We start from the raw sequence: 26,539 nt of genomic DNA on the forward strand, positions 1-26,539 counted from the left end.
AGAAAGGACCGACATGATGAAGTCGACCCAACAAAGCTACAAAAAGTTATAAAAGTAATCCATAAAAAGAGACCTGACAAGGTCCAAATAAAATGGATTTCTAGAAATAACTTGGGAAGGGACCGACATGAAGAAGTTGACCCAAGCCGATTAAAGCGACGGAGTTATAAAAAGTAATCCATAAAAAGAGACCCAGCAAGGTCCAACTAAAAATGGATTACTAGAAATAACTTGGGAAGGGACCGACATGAAGAAGTCGACCCAAGCCGATTAAAGCGACAGAGTTATAAAAAGTAAATCCATAAAAAAGAGATCCAATGAGGTCTAAATAAAAATGGATTACTAGAAATAACTCAAGGAGATCTGACAATAAAAATCGACCAACAGAAGGCGTGCGCTAAAAGGGAAACAGCTCTGCCCAAAAAGTCACGACTCCACGACAAGGCTATCAAAATTGTTCAGACTGACTAGAAAGTGTTCTACGAGAACACTAAAAAGTTGTCGGACAAGTTAACTCCAAGGACCACCTCGACCAAGGAGAAAGTGGACAAAACCAAAAGTAATCAAAAAGAGGTCAGACAACAAAGTACCAACACTCTACAAAGATCCACAAAAGGGACAAAGACATCTCGCAAACGGCCAGAGGAAGGTCAGGAATGCTTTGCTGAAAGGTACGAAGTCTTGAGAAAAAAACACTACTTAAAAGGCAAAATCACAAATCAAAATGGAGCTAAAAAGTCATCCAAACAAACTATATAAAGGTTCCCCATCGGAACACTACCTAAAAAGTTGTTGGATTATGACTAAAAAGCCCGAGCAGTGAAGAAAAACAAGTCAGAAGAAGGCTGAAAAGTCCTGTCAACAAACTATAAAAAGGTTCCCCATCGGAACACTACCTAAAAAAGTTGTTGGATTATGACTAAAAATCCTGAGTAGTGAAGAAAAACAAGTTAGAAGAAGGCTGAAAAGTCCTCTCAACAAACTAAAAAGGGCAATACCTGACTCGCACAAGGAAAAACTACTCAAAGTCAGGATGCTTGAGCACGACTTCCCAAAAGAGATCGAAGCTCTGAAAGCACGATCTCACGGAAAGGTCTGAACTCAAGCAGGGGCACTGTTCATGCATCGGTTCGAGCTATAATGGACCGAGTTGGCCGACCTCTTAGAAGGTTGGTCCATGACCGACCTCTTAGAAGGTTGGCCCATGACCGACCTCTTGGAAGGTTGGCCCATTACCGACCTCTTCTCAAAGAGGTCGGCCAAATCGCCAGAGGAGCCCAAAGCAGACCCAAGACGAAGGAACACAGTCCAATCTAAAGGCAGCCAAAGCCCAAAAAGATAAAGGCAGTTCCCCTTAAAGATAAGATGACTTTACTCAAAGATAAGATAAGATAACTATCTTATATCCAGAAAGGTCACCCCACACTATTATAAATACACTGGGTATAACTCATACTTTGATTCTACTAAAAACCGGCTTAATACCCTTGCTAACTTAAGCATCGGAGTCCCTTGCTGGTACCACCACCCTCCGGTGACGAAGAATCAGCACCATCACCAAGTCCAACAAGTCGGACATGGCAGCTCCGGCCATCATCATTAAGTCGGACATAACAGCTCCGACCAGTACAGAAGATCTCGTCCGAGATCAACCTACAGTTTCAAGTAAGCCTCGGAACAACTTTGTTTTTGGTGTGTGTTGTTCTCTCTAAAATTGTGATCTTTGTCTTGCTTAATTCTATATTTTCATTGTTTAATATATACATGCACTTATGTGATTGAGGCCTTGTTTCACTGAGCTTACATACACATATGGCCTTAACCCTTTTCATTATCCTTTGCAAACCAATGTTGAGCCTATTTTACCCCTTTGTTCTTTACTTTAGCTCATCACCAACTCTAAGTGTAAAACAATAATGTCCTTAAATTTGAATCCTTGGTTAGCTTAGACTAGTGAGAGTGCTCATGAATTAAGTGTGGGGAAAGTGGGTTTGGAAACGTTTGGTTTGGGAATTGAGTATGTTAGACTTTTTGTGAAAATGTGAAAAATGTTGAAGACATGTTTATGCATTCAATACCTTAATCATATGCATTGAGAAAAACAAAAGAAAAAAATAATAAAAAATAAAAAAAATAGAAAGAGAAAAAGAAAGGAAAAAGAGGAAATAATAAAAAGGAGACAAAATGCCCCAAGTTAAGTAATAATATCAATGCATATGTACTGTACTACATTTGGGATGCATAAATATGTAGTAAACACATTTAATGGGTAGTTATTGATTTTATATTATGATTATATGGATTGTCCTAAGTTAGGTGAAAAGTTTAGGTTAATTAAGGATTCAGATTTTAGTCCACTTGACCAAATACAATCCTACCTTGACCTTGACCAAATACAATCCTACCTTGACCTTGACCCCATTACAACCCTTAAAAGACCTCTTGATTTGTGTATTTGTGCATTAATTTATGTTGATTGGTAGAAGAAGAGCAAGTCTTAGAAAGCAAGGTTAGTAGAGAATTGAGAGAATCGAACCTTAAACACTTGAGTAATTAGAGTGTATACACTTCCGGTGAGGGTTCGATGCTCGATTCTTTGTTCCTGACTTTCATGAGCTATTTTCTTCTTACAAGTCTATTTGTATTTTATTTTTATGATTTGAATTAGTGAAATCCAGTTCATATTTGTTCTTGAAAGATTTATTTACTTTTAACCAAGTATGTAGAAACATTTTGCATGTAGTTGCATTCATATAGATAGGTTGCATTTCATACATCCTACCATTTTGCTTTCACTCTTTATAGTCTCTCTTGAGCTTAGTATGAGGACATGCTAATGTTTAATGCCTTCTCCTTGCCTTTCTTGGTGGCCATCCTGAAAAAGAAAGAAAAATGGGTAAGATTAAACCCAAAGAATCAACTTATGAAAAATATCATGCAAGTGCAAAGTGATGCCCAAAAGGGGTGGTGTGTCTTGAGGGCATAACAGCTGCAGCATGTGATCAAGACAATTATAGAATCATGAGCCACAACACTTAGCATGGGATGCAAGAGTGAGTAAAGCATGCAATAAGGCATGAGAAGGGTAAACACGAGCATCATTAATAATGAAGCAAGTCATTGTAGATGAGTAGAAGAATGACAAACATAAAGCAAAATAGCCTCAATGCACTTAGAAGGGAGCAAGTGTATGAAGAAGAAGCACCAAGTTGAGAGCATAGGGTCAAATTGCCCCAAAATGGTGTAGGTGCATTTCACCAAACACTTGGCGTGCAATGTCCAAGCAATGAGCAAGTGGAAAGAAATCAATCATGTGGAACCCAAATGAAATACCAAACAACAACATAACACTACATAGTCACAAAGGAATCAAGAAATAACAAAAGGATCTATCAAAGCATCGTAAAGCTCAAAGTTCAACATCCATGGAAAAAATAAGAAAAGAAAGAAAGTAAACAAGCAAGAACCAAGTAATAAAATCATGCAACTAATAAGGAAAGCAAGAGAGCAAGCAAATGCAAGAAAAACATGCAGCTAAATGCAATTAGAAGAGGAAAATTTAAAAGAAGACAAAAGAGAAGAAGAAGTAGGAGTAGAACCTTGAGAAGGGAGAGAAAGTAAGGTTTGAAGATATGATAGGGGAAAGAGATTATGGGGCCACTGGAGCTGGTGGTGGTGGGCGGAGAGGGTCGCCGATAGAGTGGCCGGAGACAAGAGTAGTGGAAGATAGAAGAAAAAGAGGGAGGGTAATGGAAGAATGAAGATGGAAGAATGAAATGAAGTAAAGAAAGAAAGAGGGGCACGCAGATTTAAGTTGCGTCGAGTGATCGACGCGTGAGCGCGCACCACGCGTACACGTGGTGGGCAGGGACGAAAGGGACGCATACACATCAGGGAGGCATACGCGTGGGCAGAGTTGTGCCTTGGGCACAGAGTTTGCACAAAGTAGGCCTAACTCTCGGGTTTTTGTACCACAAATGGCGTGCAGCACAATCGACGCGTACGCAGATAGCAAGCATACGCGTTGATCTGAAAATGGTGATCGACGCGTATGCGTCAGCCACACTTACGCTTGGGTCGCCTGGCACAAAGTAAGCACGAATTGGGCACAACTCTCGAGTTTTAGTACCAAAAGTTGTTGAACCACGCCGGCGCGCACGCGTACAGCACGCTTGCGCGTGGATGCCCTTTTTTTTTACAACATAGAAAAAAGCAATTTAACACATACTTGGTGGCATTCATTTAGCTAGATAGATCAAGAAAACACTCATAAAATGATACAATACTCAAGATGAAGCATTTTCTTCAACACAACTAATACAACAAAATTTGCCAAGATGAATGAAATCTTAATGAATATCACAACACCCTAACAGAATTAACAAAATCTAGCATATCGAGACAAATTCATATCATCAAGAAACACAAAATTCATAAAGAATCTAAAGCTAGAAGTAAGAAAGTATATACAAGGAAGGTTTTACCATGTTGGGGTGTCTCCCACCTAGCACTTTTCTTTAATGTCCTTAAGTTGGACGGTCATGGGCTTAAGTTTCCTTTCCTTTTGGTGCATCCTCAAGTAGGAGCACCTCCACTTTCCTTGGCAATTTGTAGCCATGATACTTCTTCACTCTATGGCTAGTCACCTTGAAAGTTGCCTCACTTTGAGGGTCAATAGTTCCATAGAACACTTTCTAAATATCTCTTTGTATTTCTCCCAGACTTCATAAAGGGATTTTCCATCTTTCTGCATGAAATTCTAGATATCATGTCTCAGCTTTTCCAACCTCTATGGTTGAAAGAATTTGGTTAAGAACTTATTTACCAAATTATCTCATGTTTCTATGCTCTCCTTTGGTTAGGTTTTGAGCCACTGCTTGGCTCGGTCCCTTACAGACAATGGGAATAACCTCAATCGGTAGGCTTGAGGAGAGACTCCATTAGATTTGACTATGTCACAAATTTGCAAGAAGTTGGAGATGTACAAATTAGGTTCTTCTTGAGGACTCTCATTAAATTGGCAATTTTCTTGCACCAAGGTAATGAGTTGAAACTTCAATTCTAAGTTGTTTGCCTTTATAGCAGGTGCTACTATGCTACTCCCATAATTCCCCATAGTGAGCATAGTGAAAGATCCTAAAGTCCTCCTAGTATTGGCATTAAGATCGTTGTTGTTATTGTTTGCCATATTGCTCTCTAGTTCTTCTTCAATTTCTTCTACTACCCTCTTGTTTCTAGCTTTCTTTCTCAATTGCTAGAGGGTTAGTTCAATTTCAGGATCAAACTGAAGAGGCTCCCCTTCTTGATTGTCCTGCATAAACACAAAAACACCAAGAAAAGGTAGAATGTCCTAAGTCAAAATGAAGGGAATTCCTAGTGAGGTAAATAACAAAAAGAAAGAAAAGGTCTAATCTAGGTAATCAATTAACTGGTTTGTTGTTAACCTCAATTAATCCTCGGTAATGGCGCAAAAAATTTAATGCGGAATTTTGTAAAACCACAACTCAGCAAGTGCACTGAATCGTACCAAGTAATACCACGGTGAGTGGGTTATCATTCCCAGGAGGATTAACAGATTGAGCAAGCAATGGTTAATTGATTATTCTAGTTAGACAATCAAAAACTTGAATTGTAATGAATTCAATACTAAAACAGTAATAGAAATGAATGAGTAGAAAAAGTAATATAAGTAAAATGTTAAGGTTTCAGATATGCTAAGACTTTCAAGATAAATGCTTTTCACTTTCTATCTTAATTATTCAAAGAAGTATCTCACGGTGAACCTTAATTAACCAAATACAAATTCCTTGGTGATTAAAATTCTCTTTAACCTAATTATTTACTAATTCCTTAGTCAACATTTAAGAAAAGAGATTAAGCACGTTCACTGATTCAAAAACCACACAATTCTTAAACCTTATCCCTAGTTGATTTGATGTCATGTATCAAGCTAGTTTCAAAACCCAGAGAATCATGAGAAGAAGTTTTCATGTTTAATTATAAAAATTACTTTTCCAAGATGAATATAGAATTCAAATCAAATTCAAACTATTTTTTATTTATTCAAATCCTTGTGATGAAAAATGAAAGTTTGTTTCTTAAGAAAATATCAATGCATAAATCAAGAATAGAAAAGTAATAACATTAATCTATAAGAATTAGCAGAGTTTCTAACCTTAACAGAGGAGATTAATTGCTCATGATTTAAATCACAAATTCAAGATTCAAAAGTGTAAGGGAGTAAGTAGGTTCTCAATTCAGGGTTTTCTAAACCCTTAAATACACTTAAATTGAAATAAATCAAAGCATAATAACCAAACATAATTAAAATAGAATCAAATAATATCTTTTTCTAATTAACTTTTAATCAAAAAGTCATTCTCCATGTGATTAAGGATCAGGCTTTAGTAACTTCATTCATTAACATTCTTGAGCTTTAGGTGCACCTCCTAGGGACCTTGGTGTGTGAGCCAAGAGAGGCAAGTGGGCCATGGATAAAGGTTGAGACTCAGCGTGGCTGGACCTCCTTCAACGTGGGACATCTTTCATGAAGCAAGGAGGCCTAACATGGGACGTTGGAGGCTTCACGTGGGACATCTTCGTATGTCATGGAAGGGGAGCTGCTGGGCACAAGCCCAACGTGGGATGTGGGCATGGTGACGTACGACGTGCCTGTGTGTGGAGGGAGCTGGGCGTGCAATGTGAGGACCTCAACGTAGGGCGCCCATGCATGCAAGGAACCAACATAGGACGTGCACTTGCAGCGTGTGATGTCTTTGATCCTGAAGGCTTGGGGGCTGCTGCCTCTATGCCCAACGTAGGATATTGGCTCCTCTATGTGCGACGTCTACAAGCTTGAGAAGTTGGCGTGCCCTTAGCGTGCGACGTGGGAAGCTTGGTGAAGAGGGACGTGCGACGTGAACTCCACAAGTGGGACGTCTACGAGCTAGGTGAAGAGGGACGTGTGACATGAGCTCCCAAGTGTGACTTCTTCAATGGAAGGAAGGATAAGGCCACTGGCCTTTGGCACAAGGTGTCGTGGGATGTGAGCTCCCCATGTGCAGTGTGTTTATTGAGGAGGAAGCTGGCACCTCTGAAGGTTGGCCCAGTGTGAGACGTTGCATCCCCACATGCCACGTCCTAGCTTGTATCCCTTCTCTGCTTTCAATGCTTCTCTATTTCTGCTTATTCTCTGACTTGAGTGGTTCTCTATTTTTGCCAATGTTCTTATGAGAATCTTCAATAATCTCTTGCTAGTGCGTTCGCATCTTTAGTAGTTTTTATGATGTATTTCATATGTGTTACTTATATTTTCTTAAGTTTAAGTAATCTTCTCTCAATCTCATTAATTTCAAATATATCCTTTGATACTAAACATTTTGAAAAGTGTTTTTAAGGAGATACATGATTTAAAGATGAGAAAATCATGTAGCAAAGCATGGAGGATCAAAGGAGCAACAACACAAAGCTTCTCAAAAGAGGAAAGTGTTGTGCGTACGCATGCTGATGAGCAGATATTTTATACGCTTTTGGCATCATTTTTATATAGTTTTTAGCATGTTTTATTTGAGTTTTATTATATTTTCATAGATTTTAGTGTAAAATTCACATTTTTGGGTTCTACTTTGAGTTTGTGTATTTTTATGCAATTTCAGATATTTTCTGGCTGAAATTGAGGAGGTAGAGCAAAAGTCTTATTCAGAGGCAGAGAAAGCACTGCAGATACTGTCAGGATCTAACCTCCTTACACTCGAAAGAACTTTTCTGGAGCTACAGAAGTTCAAATGGAGAGTTCTCAATAGCTATGGAAAGTTAACATCCAGAGCTTTCCAACAATGTATAATAGTTTATAATTTGCTTCAGAATTAAAGGCTAGCCATCTACCCCAGTCCAAGCGTCCAATGCCCACAGAGGAGTGGCCAGCGTCCAACGCCCATAAAGGTGTCCCTAGCCAGCATTCAATGCACAAGGAGCATTCTAACACATGGGAGACACTAAAGCTCAGCCCTAACACTCACTAAATGGGCTCCGAAAGTGGATTTTCGCACTACAAGCCTAAGCCTATCTTATTTTTGTAATCCTTAGTTATTACTTTAGTATTTAAAGGAGAAGATCACCCTTGTTTGAGGATCTTCGACCAACCTTTGTCCACTTTTACCTTTCATTATTGTATTTTCTATCAGTATGAGTCTCTAAACCTTCGAGGTTAAGGGGAGGAGCTCTGCTGAGTTTTATGGATTAATAAAAGTATTACTGTTCTATCTCAATTCGTGTTTGATTCTCTATTCTAAGATGTATCTGTGTTCTTCAACCTTATGAATGAGTTGAACCGGCATAAGGTTATCTATATTCTACATGAGTTCAGCGAGCGTCTTTCATCGGATATTAATGAACCACTAGATTGATTATACATCTCTTAGACGGCTAATCCACGACTTCGTTGGGGACTTCTCAAGACACCAGTTCAGCCGAGGTATGGGGAGATTAGGGTCTTTGTGGTAAAGGCTAGAACCAAAGGTACAACATTCTCTTATTTGGAAGATTCGACCTTATCTGTGGCATTTTGAGTAGAATCATCAAGGGGAATGGACTGCAGAAGCTTCACCCTCAATCAGACTGGATGCGCATTAACCCTGGTGTTCAGCCTGGAGGAGAATTGGTGACCTCTCAAGAAAGGTGTTGATTACATACAGCATGCCATAGAAGAAATCATTCACATTTGGCATAGATAGTGAGACCGAATTAATCCAGAAGAACAAAGCATCTCTGAAGCCTTAACCATCTTCTTATCACTGCATTCACCTTCAATTGAGTAACGTTATCTTTATTTTACTTTTATGCGCTTTAAATAAATAAACAACTATTCTATCTGCCTGACTAAGATCCACAAGATAATCACAGCTTGATTCAAGCCAACAATCCTCGTGGGATCGACCCTGACTCACTCCGGTATTACTTGGATGAACCAGTGCACTTGCTGGTTCAATTGTGCGAAATGTAATTCCGTACACCACGTGCCCCATGCGTATGCACAAGTATCAGTAAATGCCTTGTTGTGCGTATGCACAAGTCCTCCAAAGCAGAATGGGCATCGCACACTAAGTATATGTGTGCCACGCCCTATCCAAGATAACCAAGCATGCCACACATTGAAAGAAGGCATCCCACGCTAGAATAGTGCGTGCCACGCCCAAGAACAGAAATTCAAGTTGTGCGTACTCATGAATCCAATTTTTGCCAAGGAGCGTGCTATGCTGGGAGCAAGCATACCATGCCTTAAAAAAGAACTACAAGAGCGTGCCACATTAATAACAAGCGTGCCACGTTTAGGAGAGGAAGTGTTCATTGGAAAACTGATTACCCACAGCCATTTGAGCATGTGCCTCCCTGCCCTCTTCTGGACAAACAATTGTTGCAGTCTCTCATACGTGCATCTCACGATAGCTGAAATTGGTAAATATCATGTACCCTTGAAAACTGCGTTAATTCACTCGGAGAGAGTAGTTGTCATGTGCTTAAACTGACAACCACTATCACAATGTTGTAACCATATTTCTTTATTAAATCTACCAGCCCAGTCTGCCATCTTTCACGATAGCATCCTTAAAGTATCCATGTACCACTCATACCTAGCCTTACTAGGACTATAAGCAGTATTAATGAGATATCGCTTGCTCTCGGTAGACTTGAAATGGAACATGAAGTTTGTAGCCATGTGCTTGACACAATATGCATGGAACGCTCTAGGAGTCTTCCAGAGGCTCTCATCGGCTCTAAGTGCTTCCTTTATCGCTTGGGATCTATCAGATATAATCAAAAGCCCTTCTTGTGGTGTCACATGGCGTCTCAGGTTGGTATGAAAGAACGACCAAGATTTCGTAGTTTCAAACTCCACAATTGTGAATGCCACAGGAAGGATGTTACTGTTACTATCTTGTGCAACTATAATTAGCAACACACTTCCATATTTTTCATAAAAGTGCGTGCCATCAACGAAGACGAAGGGCTTACAATGCTTGAAAGCTTCAATACAGCGAGGGTATGCCCGAAACAACTTATCAAACTAGGAGCAGTCGCACACCATCAAGTAACCATCATAGTACAGTACCGCAGTGAGATCACATACCCTGCCAGGACAACAACTCTACAATGCTTGGAGAAATCATGGCACCTTTTTGTATGACTCCTCCCAATCACCATATATCTGCACAATTGCTTTTAGCTTTGCCATCCAAACCTTCCTATATGACGGTTTGAAGTGATATCTCTGTCTCACTGTACCTTGTAGAACAGGAATGGTAACTAATGGACTGTACTATATGAGGTGCATGGTGATTCTACATATGAGGTTGTTGTCTAACTGTCGATGATCTTGAGAAATTGTGGGGGCTAAACACATGTGTGATCTGCCGAATTTATGATTTGAAATATAATCGAATGATATTCCAACCAAAAGAATGATGACAAATATGATAATCCATTAAAGGACTATAACACTTACCAATATATGAGATTCTGTCGTAGGGTGACATAGAGACTCCAAGGTCAACGATCAGTAAATTGCCGATAACGCATATGGTATTTTAACTAACCCGACTCAACAAACTCGGTACTCAGCACTTCTCCAAATGTTGTAGTTCTTCACGCCTTGTAGTACTGCCTCTCTGCTTCTGAATCTGTGACCAACCTTAAACTCCACGCCTCCGTCGATGTTATAATCATCTGCCCCCATGTTGGAAAATGGAGTTACCTTGTGCATCGCATCCAAATCCAAAGTATGGTAGTGGCTGGGTACAGCTGATAATTCTATAATTGGTTTTGGAGCAGGAAAAAGGTATTGAGTTGATCCCCCAACGGGAGTCTCTGGTATGAACTCATCCTCATCATCATTGTTAGAGGAACCACTTTTGTGGCTATCGGCAACATATTCTTCATCGGACTCCTCACCGTCAATGTCCATGTCTACCACTGGACTAGCACAGTGCAAAGGTCATGGTGCAAGAGGTGGGTCATTCTGGATAAAATTCAAGCTGTCTAAACCACCACTACTAACATCACCGAACCTCCACAGAAAACTCCATCATTGTTCAACCATGATTCTCCCATGGGCGTCAAATATTAGGCGCACATACTCATCGCCATCGAGCCAGAACAGACGAAACCAAAATGCACCACCTCTCATCGGTATTAGCATCCTATACCCAACTCTTCTAACCTCTTTTCTCTCTCCGCCACCGACGTGCATCAATATCAGACTCTTTAACTCGAACAAAGAACTTTCTCTCCAAGTGCACAGCAGTGTAAGATTTTTACACTCATATATAACCACACTATCACTGTTTCTCATGTGACAGTTGGGATACACCGTCACAACAAATAAACCACTACCACTAGATATTTTTACTAAATTTTTCTAAAAAAAATGGAAGAGAAGAAGGATTGAGATGTTTGTGGAGAATACCAATAGTTTTAAGATCCTTTTACAATGTCAACATTTTAAGTTAGCACGTATCTCGTTTACAGTGTAAGTATGATACGTGGAGTTCATTCTTTTTCACATAATGCATATACACACGTGATACATAGACTTGGGTTTGTGCCTTATCTCATTTACAGTATAAACAAGATAAGACATAAGATAAGACATATTACAAAAATAATAAAACCTCTCCAAATTACTTATTTAACTAATTAAAATATTTATTTTATTTATATAAAAATTTTTCATTTTTGTTATGTCTTTTATTCTTGGTTTTTATTTCCTTATCAGACTCAATAATATTCCAGCAATTAGGCAATGTCATTAAAGACTTTTTGGAATTTTCAAATTATATATTCTGCTAATATAAGTAAATTACCATAAGTATTACTAGCAAAAGAAATAGCTTTTTCTGAACTGCAAACAAAAAAAAAAGAACGATTTCTTTTGCTAAGTGGACTATTGACAATACATAGATGACTTTTCGAAATTTCCAAAATTATATATGTTTAGCTTGCTACGTAAATTTTTTTAATTATTACGAGAAAATGAAAGAATTTTTTCTCAAGGACAATTATAGTATACAGATGCTTTTGTACATATATTCTCCTAGAATGAATGTTATGCAGGCTAGGGGTGGCAAACGGGCCTAAACCCGCCGGGCCGGTCCGCATAACCCGCCAAAAAAGGCGGGCTGGGCTGGAAAATCGGGACCGCCAAATAGCAAAAGCCCGCCTAACTCGCACCGCTTAAACCGCGGGTTTTGGCGGGCTTTGGCGGGGCGGGGCGGGTTTCCCCGCCGGGCTAAGGTTTTTATTAGTGAGGGGGGTATTTTTACAATTTTTTTGCCAATACCTAACTTCCCCCAACCTAACTTACAAGAGTATGAAGATAAAAATTGAGTGTTTTGAATTATGTTTATGTTATTTTGGAGACAATATTTATAATTATGTTTTGGATTATATTTATTTTACTTTGGAGAGAATATTTATACTTATATTTTGAATGAAAATTTGGTTTATAATTATATTTATTGGATATTTATAATTACAAAGACTTTAATGTTTGTGAATATAAAAAATATAATTTTTTATGCCATTAGAAATTATAAATTTATTAATATGGTTGTGAAATTATATATATTACTTAGTAGTTAATAATAAAAAAATAAAAAAAAGGAGCTTTGGCGGGCTTAGCCCGCCAGCCCGCCAGCCCGCAGTTAGGCGGGGCGGGCTAGGATTCTAGGACCGCCTTACTAGGTGGGGCGGGGCGGGCCAGCCCGCCAAAGGGCGGGTTTCTGGCGGGGCGGGGCGGGCTTCCCCGCTTGCCACCCCTAATGCAGGCACATGGATTTATGCTCATAGTGGTGGAAGCAGCTTGCAGGGGTTGCTGCGGGGGTATGTTGGCTGGATGTTGACTAAGGGACAAGCCGGGATGAGAATGACGTGAGGGGTTAATGGGCTCGTATTTGGCCTGTTAATGGATGTCTACTGGACACTTTTGTTAAATTGCCGAATTGCCGAATGGATCTTTCAATGCTTGTATTTTATGTGTGGTTTTGGCAATCCGAAAAAGAACATGGAGAGTTGGGGTTCTAATTTCTGGGAACATATGTATATACCCAACAATTTTTATTGACCCCATTTTTTAATTTATTATCTCAAATTGATGTGTACTTAATAATTATTGTTATGACCCAAGGTGGTTCAGAGCGACGGAGGACGGCGACGAGGTGACAGACGGCGGCAAAAGCGCTACTCAGTAGAGGTACACCCAGACAACAGACTCGGAGATCGAGAAAGGAGCTGCCATTGGTGATTGTGGAAAGGGGTTCGAGACTTCGAGCACGGCGACGGCCAGACGATGACAGAAGCAACTGATCGCGACGGCAGCGGAAGCGTGGCTGAGCAAACGAAGAAAGACTACGAACAACAAGCTTGAGGAACAAGACGCTGGTGGTCATGGACGGCGAGCAAAACGGTGGGCGATGCTTCAGCAAGAAGGGCCAATAGTTCAGAGAAATAGCGTCATATTCTCTTTAGCAAACGTAGTCGGAAGCAGACTTGATTGGAGAGAGAACCAACAAAAGCAAGCAATGAAGATGTCGCCAGCAACGGGCAAGGATTTGCGACTGCTACACCAGGGCCAAGACGCAGCAACTGGCGGTGAAGAGGCGGTGGAGCAGCAGCAGCATTCCCGCACCCACCCAATTGTACCGTGTGTATCTACTCCAACCACAACGCCTCAATCAACTGACTCCATAGCAGCAGCGAACAAAACCCTCCGACAGTATAAGAGTCTCCGACGGCTGAGTCTAATCAATATAGTGTCAGGGGCGTTCTTCGTAAGGATTAGGTTCGGTTGAATTATGAGAGGGCAAAGTGGGTATATCGGTAATATTTGAATTAATGGATGGTATATGTGTATGTTTTCGGGTCGGATCGGTCTTTTCTAACCCTAACCCATGACAAGAAAAAAAAAAAAAGCGCTTAGTTTGAGACTGAGGAAAATACGAATTGAGTGAGCAGGAGGTTGCTGTTTTTTGGCTATCATCCTCAATATAACCACACATTAATACTTTCATTATTTTTTTCATGTAGGTTCATTAAAGCTTCAAACAAATAATTTCATATCATTTTATTAAATTTACTCTTTTATAATACAAAGGGTCCAAGAGAACCCGATTACAACAGAAAGGTTGTCAGCGATGAACTGGTAATCCAAAACTCACTAATGTCACAAAATAGTTCACCTTAAAAGATATTTATATATCTTTACCAAGTTGAATCTATACAGTAGCACGATCCTTTTCTCAGTTGCAAACAAGAAAAGAATGCTTTCTATTGCTCAGTGAAGCACAAACAAGATATTCATGACTTTTTGGAATTTTCAAATTTTATATGTGCTGCTAAGTAAATTACCATAATTATTACCAATAAATAAAAGAGCTTTTTTTTGAATTGCAAACCAGCAAATAAAAGAGGTTTTTTTTTTCTTTTTTGGAATCACAAATAAAAAAAAAATACTTTCTTTTAGTGAGTGAAGTACTGAAGTATTGACGAGGCATTATTGACTTTTCAGAAATTTCAAATTATATATGTACTACTAAGTAAATTACCACAATTATTACCAACAGATGAAAGGTTTTTTTTTAAATTGCAAACAAAAATGAATTTTTTTTTTTGGCTGAGTGAAGTACCGACAAAACATGTTTAATATAACACTACTTTATAAATTATTTATTAAATTGTTATCCTTTTGACATGGTGGCAATTGATATATTTTTTGTGAATGTTATAATGTCTAAAAAGTGATGCTATTTATTAAAAAAAGTTAAAAAATAATATTTAATTTAAAAAATATAACAATAATTAATTTTTAAAAAATTAAAATTCATTAAAAAAATAAATTAAATAAAATTTAGACATCAATTTATAGACACCATAAAATTGGCATTTATCTTTTTTGGTCAGTTGCTCACTCGAATTCAATTCGCACGGAATTTGTGCCTATTTAAAATTCCGTATGGACTTTGATTTCAGGGGTGGAAGCAACGTAACTATTACTAGACTAGCTGCTTCTTATTATATATTACACTTTTTTTTAATATATTACACTATTATGTTTTTTAATTAATATATATAATCTAAAATATTTAATTAAATATTATTTTTGTATTTATTTAACTTTTTATTTTGTATTATTTTTTTAAATTAATTTTATTAATCATAAAAAATTTTGAAAAATAAATATTAAATTTTATTAAACATTTATAAATTAAAAGAGTAAATATTTTATTATTAACCAAAGTATTTTCGTTTACTTTTTATAGATATTTAATAAAATTTAATATTTATTTTAATAATTTTGTATAATTAAAAATAATTAATTTAAAAAAGAATAAATTTAAAATAAAACTAAAAATAAAATAAACATTAAAATAATATTTAATTAGATATTTTAGAGTATATACATTAATTAAAAAATATAATATATGGTTATGTAATACTTTTTTTTAAAAAAGCATAATATATAATAAGAAGCAGCCTGGCTTATTGGTAGCCAAATTGTTTCCTATCCTTCAAGTCCCCCATTCGAATCACCAGCTGCGACCCTGACAACAGGTAACAATTGGATAATATGTTTTAAAAAGGTAAAAATTTAATAAATAATTTTCAAAACAATGATATTTTAGTAAAAAAATCTATTTATTTTTTTAAGGCTCAACAACATAAAACGCAAATTTTGGTTCATGATCACGTTTTCAAATCGTGATCATAACTAGTAATAATGTACGATTTTTTTTATCATAGTTTAATCTGACTTGATCTTTATAGTTTTTTATCATTATATTTTTTAATTTTATGGTCACAAATTTTTTATCACGATATTATTACTTTTTTATATAATATTTTAGGACACTATTAAAAATTATTATCATAACTTAGACACACGCGTAATCTGTCCGAGTCAGGGACTGGAGGGCCAGTGCGCGACTGGGACGGTTGACGGGGCTGAGGGCAGAGGCGGCTGCACTAATACGTTTGGGAGTGAGGAGTTGGTGGCGGCTCAGGAGGATTCGGAGGTTGAAAGGATTCGAGGCCTGAAGAGGACTGCTATCTCAGGCATTCTGCCAATCACGATCCTAGGAGAGTTTGGAGCCGGGACGGTCATAAGCGGTGGTAATGGGGATGCTAGTGATGATGGCAACCTTGGGGACACTGACGGAGAGATCGGCTCAGACAAGGAGAACAAAATCGCCGGTGAAGGCGAGGATACAAGATGGGCAACCAAGAGAGTGGCGGCTAATGACGCTGTACATGTAGGCAATGGATCGAAGACAGGAGCGGGGAGGTTGGTGCCAAGTGGTGATGAAGCTGGAAATAGTGCCAGGAAGGGAGCTGGGGATGAATATGTAGGAATTGGTGACAACCAGAGCTCAACGCTTGAAGAGCAGATGCTGGAAAACAGGAGGACATGGGAAATAGCTGTGGAGTCCGGTGCAATGCTGTACGATGAAGAAGACGATATCATGTCTGCCCTCCAAGCTCAAAATGAAGAAAATGCCCAAAAAGAAGATTGGCGAAGCAAAAGGCGAAAGAAGACGGTGCAGACCCAAGAATAAAAATAAGGTGTGTAACAATATTTTAAAATGATTTTTAGTTCATGGAATGTGAGGGGAGTGAGGGGGGACGGTAAAATGAGAATGATAAAGGATATGAAGAAAAAATTTAGACTTAATATGTTAGGGTTGGTTGAAACTAAAAAGCATGTAGTGACTAGATTTGATGTCTCAAGGTTCTGGGGGAATGACAGTTTTGGGTGGGAATATGTTGAATCTGATGGTGCGTCAGGAGGATTGTTGTTAATGTGGGATGAAATGAGTTTTAGAATGAATAATTGTTATAAGGGGGAGAGGTGGCTATGCGTAGAAGGGATAATTTTGAAGAACAATTTCAATTGTGCCTTTTTCTTGATCTATGGTGCCCATACTAGAGAGGAAAAACTTGTTGTTTGGGAAGAGTTGAGCTATACAGCTGGATTATGTCAGGTACCTTGTTGCTTCATGGGTGACTTTAACGAGATTGCACATGTAGAAGAAAGGAAAGGTAATGTCAACTTGTCAATCTCTGCGGAAGAGTTTAAGAACTGGATACAAGATATGCATCTGGTGGACTTACCGCTTAATGACCGGAAGTTTACCTGGTTCAGAGGACGTTCTTGTAGCCGGATTGACAGAGTTCTGGTTAGTCTAGAATGGGTGGAGGAGTTCCCAGAGATTCGCTTGAGAGGGGGACCACGAGGCCTGTCAGATTATTGCCCTATGATAGTAGAAGATACTAGCTTGAGATGGGGGCCTAGGCCATTCCGGAATCTTGACTCCTGGTTTACACATGAAGGTTTTCTAAGAATGGTCAAGGAGGAATGGAGGGGATTAGGGAATATACAGTTTACAGAAAAATTGAAGGCCTTGACAGCTCCGCTGGGACGGTGGCACAGAGATAAATTCGGCGACATGGATAAGAAAAGTCTGAAGTTTGAGGAAGAGATAAAGAAGATAGACAACATGGCAAGCAATGGAGTATATGATGGAACAGTGGAGGCAAGAAGAAAGGCATTGGTGACGTGTTGTAAGAAGTGGTATGTAAGGAAGGAACTGTATTGGAAACAGATGTCACGATCCCGCCTCGCAAAGGACATGGACAAGAATACCAGATACTTCCACAACGTAGCTTCAACTAGAAGGAGGAATAACAGAATTGATGCGCTGGTAATTAATGAAAAGTTAGTCAGGAATCAAGCAAGAATAAAAATTGCTATCAGAGAGTTCTACAAGAAGTTATATTATCAGGAGGAGGCTCCTATAGTGGGTTTTAGAGATGGTCTGGTGAATATAATAGATACAGAAGATGCTGTAGCTCTGGAGGTTTTGCCATCGACTGAGGAGATCAAAGACGCCGTGTGGGACTGTGAATCGTCTAGGGCACCAGGAAGTGATGGGTACAACATGAACTTCATTAAGAAGTGATGGGATGAAATTGGGGCGGAGTTCACGGCAGCTGTGATAGGATTCTTTCAGACATCTAGGCTACCCAAAGACTCTAATCTCACATGGGTGGCTCTGGCGCCAAAGTTCACTGGTGCTAAAGAGATCAAGGACCTCCGACCGATCAGCATGGTTGGCTGCGTGTATAAGGTGATTTCTAAGGTATTGGTTAGCAGGATGAGATCAATTATGCCAGGCTTGGTTGGAGAGACTCAGAGCGCGTTTGTAAAGGGGCGGAAAATACATGATGGGGCTCTCATTGCTTGTGAAACGGTAAATTGGCTCAAATCGAGGAAGAAGGATGCGGCTATAATCAAACTGGATTTTCAAAAGGCATATGATATGGTCAGGTGGAGATTTGTGGACACTGTCCTGCAGAAGATGGGTTTTGGTCTCAGATGGAGGGAGTGGGTTATGGAGTGCGTCAGCACAGCTACTATGTCAGTGTTGGTAAACGGTTCGCCAACTAAACAGTTCAAGATGGATAGAGGTCTGAGGCAAGGTGATCCTCTTTCTCCGTTCTTGTTTGTACTTGTTGTTGATGTCCTACATAAAATGATTGGGGAGGCAGTCAGAAATGGGCGGATATCCCCTCTGTTCATGGGAAGAGACAATATAGAATTGTCACACCTCTAGTTTGCTGATGACACTGTATTGTTCTGTCCGCCAGAGGAGGAGACCGTTAAGAATTATAAAAGACTTCTATGATGCTTTGAATTGATGTCAGGCCTAAGCATCAACTTTGAGAAATCGAGCTTGATACCAATCAATTGTGATTACTAATGGGTTCAGAGCATGTGTAGTTTGCTAGGGTGTAAGGAGGCTGCTCTTCCGATTAAATACTTGGGGATCCCCTTAGGTGCGAATCCGAGGTTGGTGAAGACTTGGAAGCCAATAATTGACAAAGTGGAGGAGAAGTTTAGCTTATGGAAATCTAAGGTCCTTAATAAAGCGGGAAAGTTGGTTCTCATCAAGGCTGTCTTAAATAGTATACCGGTATATTACTTAAGCTTATACAAGATGCTAAAAGCTGTTGCCGAGAAATTAATTGCATTACAGAGAAGATTCTTGTGGGGAAAGGAAGATGGGAGGAATGTCATGACTTTGGTTAGATGGGAAGTGGTCCAAGCTCCAAAAAGGTTAGGCAGGCTAGGAGTTGGTGATGTAATGCTCCGTAACACAGCACTGCTATTTAAGTGGTGGTGGAGATTCTTGTAACACCCTACCATACAGAGTCTTATGCTTAAGTCATAATTCAGAGATGGCAAGGTATTACGACCTCAAAAATAAAAATTAGTACTTATAGTAGTATGAATGATTGATTATAACTAGGAGCCTTTGTAGAAAAAGGGGTAAACAAAAACCATCGCAACTCTAAAGCGCAACACTCCGATCGAAAACGTAACGATTAAGGATAAACCAACGCGAGATTGTATATATACGAAGGAGCGTCAAAAATAGGATTATCAAGACTCAAGATCCGGCTGCGAAGATAACCGGTCCGAGCGTAGCAATATATACATATGATAAAATAAGGAAAACCCCAAAGGAAACCCAAAGGGACACAAATACATAAAACCTATTCTCCAAAATCTCCCATAAGAGGAGTCATCACAGTTTGTATTATTTAATGGAGATAAAAGTATCTAAGCAAAACATATAAACTAAACAGAGTCCCCAAGAACCAGGAATCTTCGCAAATCCAGAAGTCTCCAGCATGCCTCAGCGGGAAACCTCACGTCCTGCATCTGAAAACCACAAAATCCGCATGGGTGAGAACCAGAGGTCCCCAGCATGGTAACAGCTTCCACATATATAATACATAATAATAGAGGAAAGCCAAAGGCAATCCTAGAACTTCCTCCAGATAATATCAAAGCTTATAAACAAGCTAAACCATATAAGGGCATCTGACTAAAGATTCTTTAGTCTAACTAATACTTCCCTTTTCAATTCCTTCAAACCTCCCAACCACCAGCAGAAGTATAATATATCAAACACAGTTATATCAGACAAAGAATATACAAATAGGAGCAGTTAAGGCATTTAGACAATTAGCAAGTAATATGCAGTCAAATAGGCAATCTCAAACAATTCACATAGTATGCATATGATGAATGCCTGTCCCTAGTGGCCGATGATATCATCTTGTCGGTTATAGAGCCAACCCGACAAGTCCTGGTCGCTAACCATTGGACTGTCCCTCTGTCGTGCATCCCCGAACTCGAGTTATACTCGTTATAAACTTGATCATAAACATGATCCATATCCATCACCCTCACTGGTGAATATTTACGGGGGTTCGAGCTCATCCGGGCCTTTCACAGTGCCCGGCCACACTTACGACATAGGGTTAACAGAGCTTCGAGTCTCAACCTGGAGCACGTGGTGGCTAGCCACTGCTACTACCCAGGGAAACTCGTACCTCAGATAGTGGAAGTGCAAATCACAACTATCAATAATTCAGCATAAACATGCATGAATCCTCATCCATGGATCAACATCCATATCAGCCATCCGGCTCACGGTTCAGTCCAGAACCAGCCAATATTCATAGCATACACAGCTATTCCGGCTCACGGTTAAATCCATAACCAGCCAATATTCATAGCATACACAGCTATTCCGGCTCACGGTTAAATCCATAACCAGCCATTTCATTAACAATTACAGCCTTTCGGCCCATGGCATAACAAGCACTTCCACCAACATCCTCCGCATCTCACATAATCATCTTGATCCTCATTGATCATTCATTTTTCCCTTGCTTCACTCGCAAGTTACCTCATTCACTAGCCCCTTCTTAATAGCTAGGCATATCATAATGATTTAAGACATAAATGGTGAGATCGGAGGCTTAGAAGTATGAGATTTGGCTTTTAAAACTCAAAAATCAACTTTGGGATGAAAACAGGGCCGCGCATACGCGCACTCCACGCGCACGCGTGGATGGCCTCAAAAACTTATCGACGCGCAAACGTCATGCACGCTAACGCGTGGATTCCAAACTTGCCCATCGACGCGCACGCGTCACCTACGCGTACGCGCGGGTGTTCTCGTGCCCCAAGCACAACACCGGCACAGTTCTGGCATAACTCTCTGGAAAATGGCTGGGCATTGGGTGCAGCACAATCGGCGCGTCCGCGCACATCACGTGTACGCGTGGCTGGTACTTTTCGGAAGATCGGCGCGTACGCACCAGGTGCGCCCACGCGCAAGGGGTCATTCTGCTAAGAATTTTCTAAGTTAAAAGCTGCAGAATTTCACAGATTTAGACCCCAATCTTCCGACGGACATAACTTCCTCATTTTAAATCGTTTTTCACCCGTTCTTCGAACGGCATGGACATCCCGGATCCAATTTCATTTCTAAACAGATTTGGTACAAAACGGAGATCCGTAGTCCAAGTTATGTCCCGTAAAAGTATGCCCAAAAACCATATTTTCATACAAAACCACAATATGCCATTTTCAAAACAAACCATTTTCAACTCTTTTCAAAATCAATCAAAACATGCCAATTTCATCCCTTTTCTTTGAAATCAATCAAATGTATCAAATTCAACATCAAGCCTCCTCAACTCACACATTGACACATAACCACAATATATCAAATCACTAACTCATCATTTTAGCCCACTTTACCCAAGTGGCTCAAACTCAAACATATTGACATATCATATACTACTCCTCATGCCAATTCTCAACAACATCAATTCCAATAAATCACCATTGTACATAATCAATATCATATTCACCATCAACATGGTTCAACCCACAATTCAACCATAACCAATCATCAAGCATATATCACAACATGCATATTCCTCATACATCATACCATTAAGGCATCAATAATCATCATCACATATATGACCACATCATATATCTCAATCATTCAACAACATCAACAATTCAATGCCTATCTTAGGGCCTCTAGCCTAAGTATTTCCTACCACATTACATATTAGATACGGGAAACCGAAACCATACCTTAGCCGATTTTCCCAAGCTCCACCGGAGCACTTCCAAACCACTTAACCACAAGCTCTCAAGGCCTCAACACCTCTAAGAACAGATTTTTTCACCACCAAACCCTTTCCAAGCTTTTCAAAGTCACCAATCAAGCTCCAATATTCACATGTACACAACCTAAGCCACAACCATCATACCCATACACAACATCTCAAAACCCAAACATCATAAAACCACAAAATACACTAGGGTTGAGAATCTTACCACACCCAAGATCCAAGGAGACAAGATTAACCTTCTCCTTCAAGAGAGTTGGGTCCTATAACATCAAAGAACCCAAAATCTCAATATTTCACCCAAGAAACTCGAAAATAGGGGCTGAAGTTTCGAACAGCAAGGTGTGGCTTACCTCAAGATTGGTTGTATGGGTTTTGTAGAGCTCTTCGCGGTGAACGCGTGGCCGCAAACGGGGCGGCAATCGGAGCTCTAGATCAAAAGTTATGGTGGTTTGAAGATCAACCAAGGGAGAGAACTTGAGAGAGTGTTCTTCTCCCTTTCTCTCAAATTTCAGCTTGTGTGTGTAACAAATGAGGAGAGAGAGTGCTGAAAACTAGGGTTTTGGTTAAGTTATGTTGGGCCAAGGGCCCACTTTGGGTCCGGTTGGCCCGGTTTGGCCCGTTCGGTCCAATCTTGGTCCGAATTCTATAAAATTGGTACCGAAATTCTCGTCTTAATCTCCTCTATCACATTTAGCCATAAAAATCACATTTTAGGCTTTCTAGAATAAATTCTCATTTGTGGGTTAATTAGCCGTTAATTAACCGGGTTTTACATCCTACCCACCTAATTGGGAATTTTGCCCACAAAATTCAAATGCAATTACCTGAGAATAAATGCGGATAATCCGTTCGCATCTCCGACTCAAGTTCCCAAGTGTGTTCCTCAACACCGCCTCGACTCCAAGCCACTTTGACTAATGAAACCTCTTTTCCACGCAACCGTTTGATACTAGTGTCATCAATTCTGACTGGAGCCACTGGAAGCGTCAAATCTTCCCTTAACTGAACCGATTCGGGTTCCAACACATGGCTAGCATCGGGAGTGTACTTCCGAAGCTGCGACACGTGAAACACGTCGTGCAGGTTCGAAAGATGAGGTGGTAGAGCCATCCGATACGCCAATGGTCCAATCCTCTCTAGGATCTGAAATGGACCAATGTATCGAGGATTCAACTTCTTTGCCTTAATCGCCCTACCTACTCCCGTAGTCGGAGTAACCTTAAGAAAAACATGGTCTCCTTCCTCAAATTCTAAGGGCTTTCGCCTTTGATCGGCGTAACTCTTTTGACGACTCTGCGCCGTAAGCATCCTATCTCGGATTTTCTTGTTCAGTAGTCTCAGCTATCATTTCTGGCCCCAACAAGCTTTTCTCTCCAGCTTCATACCAACATAGCGGAGATTGACATTTCCTCCCATACAAGGCCTCATACGGAGCCATTCCGATGCTCGCATGATAACTATTATTGTATGCAAACTCCACTAATGGCATATACTGATCCCAACTCGCCGGTTGGTCCAAAACACAAGCTCTCAACATATCCTCTAGTGTTTGAATCGTCCTCTCAGATTGACCATCTGTTTGAGGATGGTAAGCCGTGCTCAAGCTTAATTGGGTTCCAAAAGCCTTTTGAAATGCACCCCAAAACCTTGAAGTGAAACGAGGATCTCTATCAGAGATTATAGTAGCAGGTACACCATGAAGTCTCACAATCTCCTTTATGTATAACCGTGCTAGCTCCTCAAGGGTGTAAGTCATCCGAATGGGCAAAAAGTGAGCTGACTTCGTCAATCGGTCCACAATCACCCAAATAGCATCAAAACCAGCCCTAGTCCTTGGCAATCCCGACACAAAGTCCATTGCAATACTTTCCCACTTCCATTGTGGAATCTCTAAAGGATGCAACATCCCAGAAGGTCTTTGATGTTCAATCTTTACCTTTTGACAAGTTAAGCACTTTGAAACATATTCCGCCACATCATTCTTCATACCCGGCCACCAAAACATCGCTTTTAAATCATGGTACATCTTAGTACTTCCCGGGTGAATGGAGAATCCACTTTTGTGTGCCTCCTTTAAAATATCTTGCCTCAAAGTGCCAACATCCGGTACGATGATCCTACCCTTAAATCTCCATAACCCATCTTTTTCTTCCGACACTCTCCACTGTTTTCCTTGCTCAATGGCCGGTAACACCTTCCATAACGCTTCATCATTTTGATGAGCCTTTAGGAGTTCGGACTTAAAGTCACTTGAGATTTCTAATCGACTCAAACACAAGGTTCCGGATACTTCTCGAGCACCAATTTTAAGACTCTCGAATCCCTTGAGCAACTTCTCCTCTTGAAGCATCATCCAAGCTGCACATAACGACTTCCGACTTAACGCATCCGCCACTACGTTCGCCTTTCCCGGATGGTAATGCAACTCAAAGTCGTAGTCTTTCAACAATTCCATCCACATTCTCTGCCTCATATTGAGCTCTTTTTGATCAAAGAGGTACTTCAAGCTCTTATGATCAGAGAAAACTTGGAACTTAACCCCATAGAGATAATGTCTCCACACCTTCAAGGCAAACACAACCGCAGCGAGTTCCAAATCGTGCGTAGGGTAACTAACTTCATGCGGTCTCAACTGTCGTGAGGCATACGCCACCACATTACGATGCTGCATCAGCACGCACCCTAAACCCTTCAATGAGGCATCACAATACACCTCAAATGGCTCATTCGGCTCGGGTAACACTAACACAGGTGCAGTAGTCAACTTTTTCTTCAATGTTTGAAAGCTCTCCTCGCACTCAGGAGTCCAAACAAACGGAGTGTCTTTGCGGGTTAACTTTGTCATTGGCAAAGCTATCTGTGAAAAGCCCTTGATAAACCTTCGGTAATAGCCAGCTAAACCCAGAAAACTCCTTATCTCTGTTACGGTGGTTGGTTATTTCCAATCCATCACAGCCTCCACCTTAGTTGGATCTACTGCTATTCCCTTCTTACTCACCACATGGCCCAAAAACTTCACCTCACTCTTCCAAAACTCACACTTAGACAGTTTTGCATAGAGTTTCTTCTCCTTTAGAATCTGCAACACGGTCCTCAAGTGTTCCGCATGCTCTTCTTCAGTCTTGGAATAAATCAGTATGTCATCGATGAAGACAACAACGAATTTATCCAGAAACGGACGGAATACTCTATTCATGTAATCCATGAATACCGCAGGAGCGTTCGTCAACCCAAAAGACATTACGGTGTACTCGTAATGACCATAACGAGTCCTAAAAGCGGTCTTAGGGATATCCTCACCCCTCACCCTTATTTGGTGATAACCGGATCGCAAATCAATCTTGGAGAAAACTCCAGCTCCTTGTAACTGATCCATGAGATCATCAATTCTCGGCAATGGGTATTTATTCTTTATTGTAACCTTGTTTAGCTGCCTGTAATCCACACAGAGCCGCATACTCCCATCTTTCTTCTTCACTAGTAGCACTGGAGCACCCCACGGAGAAACACTTGGTCGTATAAAATTCTTTCCCAACAAATCCTCTAACTGAGACTTTAGCTCGTTCATCTCTAACGGTGACATCCTATAAGGAGCACTTGAGATTGGTCCCGCCCCGGGCACCAATTCAATAGCAAACTCAACCTCTCGGTTAGGTGGAAACTCATCAATATCATCAGGAAACACTTCCGGAAACTCACACACAATCGGAATCTGTTCCAACCTTTGATCATCACCCGAAACGCCCGCGGTTAACAACAAGATACCCTGACATTCGGTTCCGGAACAATTCACCATCATCGAATTCAAGTAATAATTATTCACCACGACCGGCCCTTCTGTATCTTCCGGCATAAAGTACACCGACTTTATAGAACAATCAAGCAGGACATGGTTCTTAGATAACCAGTCCAATCCCAAGATAAGATCAAGACCAATCATTGGCAAGCAGATTAAGTCATGAACAAAATCACGCTGCTTGAACCTAAAGGAAACTTCCGGACATCCTAGCCTAGTTACCATGGCTTCATGGGTAGCATTGTACACTCTTAGATCATAACCTAAAGTTACAATCTTCAACCCTAACTCATGGGCTTTCTCAAATGCAATGAATGAATGTGATGCTCCCGAATCAAATAAAGCATTTAAAGTTTGACCAGCTATTTCACAGTTACCTCGAATGAGTGTCTCAGATCCCTCAGCTCCTACAGCTGAAGTGGTGAACACCCGACCAGTCTGTTGTGCCTTCCCAGCACCTTGTTTCTGCCTCTCCAGACAATTGGCGGCTTTGTGCCCCGCTTTTCCACAATTGTAGCACAAACCCCATCCGGCCTTGCATGGTGCTCCCGGATGGTGACTCCCACACCTGGCACAAGCTTGATCATTCTGAGGCTGCTTCCCAAACTTCTTTCCTTGGGAGTTGTTGTTGTTGGGCCTCCTGAAAGAGCCTCCCCTCTTGAAAGACGGACCTCTAGGTGCAAA

General features: G+C 40.3%; 1 protein-coding gene across 1 annotated transcript; it reads left to right on the plus strand.

Moving 5' to 3' along the window:
• The first annotated feature begins 16,679 nt into the window (after window positions 1–16,679).
• On the plus strand, window positions 16,680–18,008 carry LOC130975184 (uncharacterized). Its single transcript, XM_057900009.1, has one exon. The coding sequence runs from the start codon at window positions 16,680–16,682 to the stop codon at window positions 18,006–18,008; it is 1,329 nt and encodes a 442-aa protein (XP_057755992.1).
• The last annotated feature ends 8,531 nt before the right edge of the window (window positions 18,009–26,539 follow it).

This window comes from Arachis stenosperma, chromosome 4, assembly GCF_014773155.1.
Source record: "Arachis stenosperma cultivar V10309 chromosome 4, arast.V10309.gnm1.PFL2, whole genome shotgun sequence".
NCBI classification, from domain to species: domain Eukaryota; kingdom Viridiplantae; phylum Streptophyta; class Magnoliopsida; order Fabales; family Fabaceae; genus Arachis; species Arachis stenosperma.

Coding starts and splice junctions, on each gene's coding strand:
- LOC130975184 (XM_057900009.1), top strand. CDS start 16,680: ATGAGAATGATAAAGGATATGAAGAAAAAATTTAGACTTAATATGTTA.